The sequence below is a fragment of the Saccostrea echinata genome, unplaced genomic scaffold (assembly GCF_033153115.1).
Source record: "Saccostrea echinata isolate AGI-Se365-2 ecotype Australia unplaced genomic scaffold, CSIRO_AGI_Sech_v1 ptg000022l, whole genome shotgun sequence".
NCBI classification, from domain to species: Eukaryota; Metazoa; Mollusca; class Bivalvia; order Ostreida; family Ostreidae; genus Saccostrea; species Saccostrea echinata.
Window position 1 is genome coordinate 3,450,015 of NW_026889771.1, and position 8,648 is coordinate 3,458,662.

The 8,648-nt window shown below is 30.0% G+C and overlaps 1 protein-coding gene across 1 annotated transcript; it reads right to left on the reverse strand.

Annotated features, from left to right (window-relative positions):
- Nucleotides 1–927: 927 nt before the first annotated feature.
- On the reverse strand, nt 928–8,640 carry LOC133190231 (BTB/POZ domain-containing protein 19-like). Its single transcript, XM_061325742.1, has 7 exons — nt 8,446–8,640; nt 6,932–7,160; nt 6,653–6,706; nt 6,309–6,437; nt 3,132–3,263; nt 2,654–2,779; nt 928–1,518 (listed from the first exon to the last, which is right to left on the reverse strand). Exons 1-7 carry the CDS (start codon nt 8,526–8,528, stop codon nt 1,399–1,401), a joined length of 873 nt encoding a protein of 290 aa, XP_061181726.1. The 5' UTR covers nt 8,529–8,640; the 3' UTR covers nt 928–1,398.
- Nucleotides 8,641–8,648: the final 8 nt, after the last annotated feature.

The window sequence follows — 8,648 nt, forward strand, 5'->3', positions numbered from 1 at the left end:
TTTGGGGAGAGATCTGCTGCCAATAAAAGCAGCTTGTAAAGGTTTCGTATTGCGTAACCGTCTGTCTTACTTCATTTAAATTACAATAAACTGCAATCAAGATTTTAAAAAATATATATATTGCTTGTACATCGAAGCAGACCGGAAACCGCTTTATGTGATCCGAGTTGTTTTATTTCAGGAAAGGAAGTTAAATTAAGCGGTGATTTTTTTAAGGATACTGGAATGCATTTTCAAATTTAATTTGTTAAAATGACAAACGGTGGAAAAATGTGAATTAAAAGTTTTATTAAGTGCGTTAATGCGCAAGAAGAACTTTGGATGAAATGCATGCAAACATAACTGAAGCCTATAAATATTTTATCAATAAAACTCACGCAATAGTTTACATTTGGTATTCACTGGCCCAGAAAGACAGTGTTTTATTGATATGTCGATATTATAATATTGGCTATAAGTGCAACAATACATTAAATATTTAATATTTGATTTTATATATATATATATATATATATATATATATATATATATATATATATATATATATATATATATATATATATATATATATATATATATATATATATATATTCAGAAAACAAATACATGTACAATATAAACTACAATGCTCTCTATATACATGTATGTTGATGATGTATGAATATCTTGACAAAAGCAATAACAGTAATCAAAACGTGGAAATTTGCGCGTTTTAAATATCACGCCAGTTGTCCTTGTCCGTGATGCTTGCGTGTAACGCAGAGACAAAAACATTTTTTTTTTTTTTTTGCGTACACATAGTTAGTGTTAATTTCCCCTATGCGTAAATTTCTAGCTTTTGTTTGCAAGTATATATTGTAACATTCAAAGTTAATACTGTTTGAAATATTTGATTAATAATTAATAAAAGCAGCAGTCTTTAACATGTTTACAAAACCGATAAAATGATATAACAGGTACACAATTAACTAAAATCGATATACATGTAAAAGTTAACAAATGAGAATTTTATAACAGGAATGGTCAGGATAAAAGCATTTATTTTAGATACCCTGACAGTAAAGAAAAAAGTATACTTTAATTGTAACATTTAAAATCATTTCAAAAGACCGTCTCAAAACAAAACATTTTATCATCAACTTGAAGTATCATTCTAGGATATCATTGGTTGGTTTATCATAATTAAGGACCAACTGCAAGTTGATTACACAATCATGTACATCACAACTAACTAGTACTTGCGCTTTTACAAAAAAGCAAAGTTTCATAATTGATAAGCAATTATTAGCAGGGCATTGGAATGTCCGAAAATTGTTACTTTCACATTTTGTTTCTATGATAATAATAAATTTTTGCAGGAAGTTGGCGCTGATGATTTTTTTTTTCATATTTCAACAGCTACTCCAGGGCTTGATGATGAGGACGTTCTGTTGTTCCCTTACGTTTGACCAACAGTGGATTAGATTTATCTCCCTTTTTGGTGGCATGGAATTTCCATGCTCCACTATAGCAATCCACCTTTCGAAATAAAAGAAACGTAACATTTTTTATAGAGTCAGACTTCAAATTTGAAAAGTTTATACAGTCGAACTTTGTTTCATGTACATTATGTATTAATGAACAACCTGACAAAATCTATTATTGGAATACAGACAGACACAAATTTTAAACTAAAACTTGCACTTAGAATGATTACTCTCAATTTCAATTAGCAATTTTACTTTAAAAAAAAGCTCATAATTCAACTGTAATTTGGATTTTTGATTGAAGAAGAAAAACATCTCAGATATTTTGTCATAAAAGAGATTAACCTGTCAAACAAACCTGCATAAAAATGTATTTAAAGAGCATGATCAACACAGATTTGTCGTTAATAATAAATAACTTTCAAAATTGTCGGTAGAATTCATGACTAACTTATTGAAAGAGCGTTTTATACCAGATATATATATACCGGTATATTAGGAATACCTGTTTAGAATTTTTTTTTATCTGTAAATTATAAAAACTACAAATTCCAGGCATGTTCGATTATCATACTCCTAGCATTTTCATGAACTAAATTTTATTCTTAATATTCAAGAAAAAGGGGTAATCTGATGTATATTAATAAAAGATTAAAACAATAAACAAGAAACGTCAAAGAAATATATAAGAATGCAAAATCAACAAAACTGTATTGTCAGATGTTAGCAATGTCAGCAAATCGAACACACCCATTAAAATGTAAAGAAATAATAATAATATCAGAGCTCATCCCACTGTTTACAAACACAGATGTTTGGTGTGAGATAATGAAGAATGCCATTGTCATGGAGTATAAAGACCTTTCAGGTAAGTTATCTGAAACTTTTTTTCAAATAAAAATAGAACTTCAAAACTGTTAACAAAACAGCAATGCAGATGTGTCCATGCATGCCCCTTTAATTATTATAAACACGAACGTCTTGATAGAAAAGTCTACCAGATAACTAACATGAATAATTGATAAATGTGATTTACACTGATATCTTCCTGTTTGTTAATGATTTTTTTTTTAAATTTCTGTCTGGAGTTAAGTCTTACTGATTTTCTAGCATGTCTGAACAGTTTTCAGTGCAGCTGAGATTATGGTACAACATAAAGAAAGAGACAAATGTAGCAATGAACTTACAGGAATTAAATTATCTTTTTTGTTGTCCTTTTCAGATTTTTCTAGTTCCTCTGCTGATAGAAGAGCAAGGCGAACATGACAGACAATCTTTCGGGCTACTTCACTCATTGGTTTGTTCAGCACAACCTGCATTAAAAATCAAATATTTCACAAACCTTTCCAATTTATATTTATTTACACATAGAAATATAATTTTTCTTGCTACTTGCTGTAAGAAAATAATTTTTAAGTGAAATTTTTAGTTTCATTTTTAATAGATAAAAAATTTTAAACCTGAATAAATGATTATAATGCTTATAGTTCCAATCAAGGAAGTACATCATCAGAAAATGGTTGGAAAAAATTAAGAATGTCCTTCAAGCTTATGAGGTGTATTTCCATGTATACAACATCAATCATTACTTAAATTTGACTTATTTTCTGCAAACCTTTGAAAATGTGTAATTATAAACTGGCACCATACAATACATATACTTACTGCATTGACAGTGGCCCATTCTTTGATGTATTTAATAATGTCAGATTCATCTAACATCAGCTCGTCTGACTTTAGGATCTCTATTAATGCATCTTCTCCCAGCTCTTGGAATCCTTTTGATTTGAAGACATTCTAAGATAGACAGATTAAAATGTTGAAAAGGAAATCTGCCAGTGAGGATGAAAATTTAAAAAGTGGTTGCAACATTAGCATCTTATTTTCCAGTATTTAATACTCATAATATTAATGACATATATGACAACTTTATGAAAGTATATAACTATTATGTTGACAAAAATATACCCAAAAAAGTAGTGACCATTCGACCTTCAGATAAACCATTTATGACAAGTGCTATCAGATGTAAGATGCGACAAAGAAATAGAGTACATTACAAGGCAAAACAAAATAATAACGAATACCAGTGGAGTAAATACCGTCATTTAAGAAATGAAGTAATAAGTATGGTACGTAAATCAAAACAGGTCTATAAAGAAAAAATTACTTCACAAATATTAGATAGAACAATTCCACCTGGGAAATGGTGGCGAATTGTAAAGTCTATTACTAAATTCTCTAAAAAACATATTGAACCCCCACCAATAAAATCCAGTGGTAGAATTTTTATACACCCTATTGATAAAGCTAATATACTCAATAAACACTTTGCAGAAATATCACATATTGATGTTAGCACAGAACCCCAATTACCTCCACAAGGGCCAGGTCCACCATATTCAATAAACACAATTCATATCACACCCCAAGATGTGGAGGATCAATTAAAAAATATCAACCCATCTAAACCCCCTGGACCTGATGAAATTTCTCCACATATACTAAAAAATATAATTCCTTCAATTACTGCACCCTTAGCAAAATTGTTTAATGCATCATTAACCAATAAACAGCTTCCTCATATATGGAAACTCTCAAATATTACACCAGTCTATAAAAATAAAGGGAGTCCTGAAGAGCCAGGAAACTACAGGCCAATTGCTTTAACAAGCATTCTTTGCAAGATTATGGAAAAAATTATATTTAAATATCTTTACAACTATATGCTAGAGCATAATCTTCTATCTAAAAATCAGTCTGGATTCCAACCTGGAGACTCCACTGTAAATCAACTTCTAGAGATATACAATACTATTATAAGCAGTTTAGACCAGGGTAAAGATGTAAGATTTGTATTCTGTGATATATCAAAGGCATTTGACAGGGTCTGGCATAAGGGATTATTATATAAGCTTAAGCAAAATGGTATTGCAGGAAATTTATTGGACTGGATTGAAAATTATCTTACTGATCGTGAACAAAAAGTTTTATTAGAAGGGTACTCCTCAGTTAGAGAAAGTATAAATGCAGGTGTTCCACAAGGCTCTGTATTAGGACCATTTCTCTTCTTAGTATATATCAATGACATAACTGTAAATTTAGAAAATCAAATTAGGTTATTTGCAGATGATACTTCTTTGTTTGTTATTGTAGACTCTGATACATTAGCCCCTACCATCTCTTTAATAGATGACTTGGAAAAAATTAAACAATGGTCCAGACAATGGATGGTGGATTTTAACCCTAATAAAACTGTAAATGTTAATTTTACACGGTCAAATAAATCACATCCACAAATTTCATTTGGTCACACACATAACTACATAGAACAGAAACAAAGTCATTGTCACCTTGGACTTATAATGCAATCCAATGGCGGTTGGTCCGAACATATCTCCAAAATATATGACAAAGCATGCCAACGTTTAAATGTTCTTCGCACACTCAAATATAAACTAAACAGGGATTCCCTTATTAAAATTTATATTGCATTCATTAGACCTATTTTAGAATATGGTAATGTAGTGTGGGATAATTGTACACAGGAGCAGAGTAATCTATTAGAAAGTGTACAAGTAGAGGCTGGGCGTATCATTACTGGACTAAGGCGCAATTCTTCGAAACAAAATTTATATACAGAATTAGGATGGGAAACACTGAGTGAAAGAAGAACTATAAACACAAGCTTACACTTATGTACAAAATACTTAATAATTATACACCTGAATATTTGCATGATATGGTTAAACAGTGTCTACCTGTTTCACACAATTATGCTTTACGCAATAGTAATTTGTATCACATACCAATCACTAGAACAGTTGCATATTATAATAGTTTTTTACCATCTACAATTAAGTTATGGAATGATTTGCCAGATAGCACGAAATCTGCAACAAGTGTAGCTAAATTCAAACAAAGTATTCAAAATAAAAATCTTGATGATAAAATAAAATCAAAATTATACAGTTACGGACAAAGGAAATTAAATATATTCCACTGTCAGTTGAGAAACTTGTCAAGTAATCTTAATGCAGATTTGTTTAATCATAACTTAGTTGGTTCACCTAAATGCTTAAAATGTGGTTATTCTTTTGAAGATTCTGTTCATTTTTTCTTTCAATGCCCATGTTATGATCTTGCCAGGAACTCTTTGATCACATATATGATTGATCATGACATACCAAGAGATATCAATATTGTATTGTCTGGTTATGATTGTCTATCTCTTAAAGAAAATTTGTTATTATTTGATCAAGTTCATAATTTTATAAAAAATACTAAAAGATTTTAGAATGTGAAAATGTAATAAGCATTAATGTGCAGCATGTACACTGAAAGTACATATACATATATGGCTCTGAGCCTCTTCCCCTTTTCCGTTATCCCCACCCTCTTTTTTTTTTTCTCTCTCTCTCTCTTTCCTTTCATTATTCCACCTTATTGTTCAATTCCCCTCTTTTTTCAATTTTGTACATTGTATCCTCCTTAAAAATTAGTCTAAAATACATGTCTTTGCAAAAGTTATGATATATATTATTGTAACATTTCATGATTTGTACCTTGATCTTTAATGGAGAGAACTTATATAGGCCATTTTGCCTGCTGTTCAATCCATATTCATTGTATATACATTTATGTATATCATGAATAAAATACTTCTTAAACTATCTTATTTTCCATTAATTTTCAGACAATATTGGAAACCAAATATCAAAACATGTACAGGCAGTTATTGTATTTTAAAAATGTATCTTTCTGCTAGGGATTCACGCAGTACATTTGTTATTTGTTTTTATCATAATGTTATTTCTGTATATCAGTTGCACAAATTAATACCTCAGTGTGCTCCTCAATGTATCTTAGGGTGTGATCCTTCAGTTCTTGCTGGCTGTAGGTTACAGCTGCCTGCATACAGTCACAAGCATTCTGTACACTTAGATTGTCAATAAGGAAATCCCCACATAACTGGAAGAAAAGAATTAATGTAATGTATGTAGTAAACTTACAAATAATATGCATGCAGTCTTTGTGATAAGATTTCTGAAGTGATTCAAGTGAACATTAAAGTAATTTATGTACATATGCCATCAAATATGCTGTAAAATAATATGATTTCCTTTTCCATTCATTCTATTGTTTAATTAGAGGTTGTGTAATCAGAAACTTCAACTTTTATTTACCTTTCTGAGTTCATCCAGGCCATATTCAAGGGCTGAAGCTAAGGTGTCAATAGCCTATAATTAATTGCAGAATAAAATCAATATTTTACACACTTGAAAGATATGCTTGTTCGTATCACTCTAGTGTATAAGCAACTACAAAGATTTTTTTTCAGATATGCATACCCTGGCATTTTCAATGCAAAGTTGCATTAAAAGATAAATAATTTTGTTTGTATCAATTGCAGTAATTAAAACTGTGTTATAATCTATGTCACACAATGCTTAAAATTAACTCACAATCTTTGGTGTGAGAGTAACACAATTTGTATAAATAAATTCCATCATGGCAGTGAAAATTTCTGGTGAGATGTCAGTCAGTACAAATGGTACATTGGCATTCTGAGCCCCCTCCCCTCGCTGTGCCTGGTCACTGAACATTGCCTTGAACACAGCACATCGAGTAGAGAGAATACATCTGTGAGCATATATTGGTTTTCTGTTGGGTCCTATCAAAAATTTGATGTCACTGCAATAATAACGAAAGGAATTTAAAAATTTTAATTATTTTTAAATAATAATGTGTTAGTTTGTAGGGATGCACTTTTTTTGGTATAATGGTATATATCATGATTTTTTACTGCACAATATGTATCGTGATACAAAGATTAAAATTCCAGTACTTACTATGTTATTATAAATTCTGGACATAATGATTTTTTTGTTAAGACTTTTGAATTACAATCACTGGAAGTGTAAAAAGTGTTGTAAAACAGTTAAACAATGGCATCCTAGCATCCAAAAATGCTTTACTAAAATATAAATGAAAATGAAAAAAGTGAAGGTGTGTTTTCAAAATATATTAGTTAGGAAAATTATGGATATTTATCTAAAATTATAGAAAAAACTGCATGTAAAAATATCATGATATTATTGGAAAAAATTGTGATATATCATAATACAAAACTTTTGTTCATACCCATCCTTTTTGGTTTACTAAACTTTCAATGAAAGTAAATACCAATTTTAAAAGAGTGAAATAAATAAAAACAAAAAATAGTTTGCTAGTACGGGGCAATCTGTCATTTTTATCTAATTATCTAAATTGTTTGTCATTCATATTTTGTGAACAAAAAATGGATGTATCACATAACATTTATATCTTCTAAATTTTGCACATTTAGTGCAATTAAATCCTTGAGTATGACATGTAAATTTTTAGAAATTGTTAACAGTTATTTTAAAATATATGTTCAATGAAAAGTGACATCCAAATAAGAACGCTTTATGGTGGTTAAATATGATATATATAATGCATTCATGGAATAAGGGCTTGGTTTTGTATGTTGTATAAATATTTCTATCTGCATTTAATGTACATGTATATACATTAGAAATATTTTTAAAACTGTTTCCTAGCTGTTTTCATTTTAATCATTGAAGTTTAACAGACATTGAAGAACACACAATGCACTTGATATATCATATTGAAACTGAGCTCCTGTGATTCACTGCAAGTCAGTTAATACATTGTACATAGTTGCATGCATGACTACATGTACATCATGTACAGGTGTATTTACAAGGAATTCTTATATACATGTATAAGTCAAAAAGCCTTAAATCTACACATGTAAATACAAATTATGATTGAGCAAAGAACTATTATTTGACTTCATAATTTAAAATATGATTATTCTATTCTTGAAAACTTTTCAAGGTTACACTTTGCCTAGTATAATTGAAACAGTTTGAGAAACAATTGTGCTTTTGTTTTCCTGGTTCAGTTTTCATATTAATAGTTTTTCGCCTACCTGTGGTCTTTGCAATTCACCATCTTTTTCATTTGTGCCGCAAAATCTAGAATATGTCCCTTCATTAATTTTTCGTTGGCCATCTTGTCTCTGGGTAGTGACAACTGACAAGTGAAAGTAGAAAAACCGTTATCAGATAGAGAAAGTTTACAGTGTTGTCAAGCACCTGCACCGGAAGTAGCGTTTGAAGAATTTTACCTCCG

Excerpts from the sequence above, each read along its gene's own strand:
- LOC133190231 (XM_061325742.1), bottom strand. The coding sequence starts at position 8,528 with ATGGCCAACGAAAAATTAATGAAGGGACATATTCTAGATTTTGCGGCA. Across the intron at positions 3,264-6,308 it reads ACATTGAGGAGCACACTGAG|AATGTCTTCAAATCAAAAGG; the intron begins GTATTAATTTGT and ends TGTCTATCTTAG. Across the intron at positions 1,519-2,653 it reads AAAAAGATAATTTAATTCCT|GTGGATTGCTATAGTGGAGC; the intron begins GTAAGTTCATTG and ends TTATTTCGAAAG.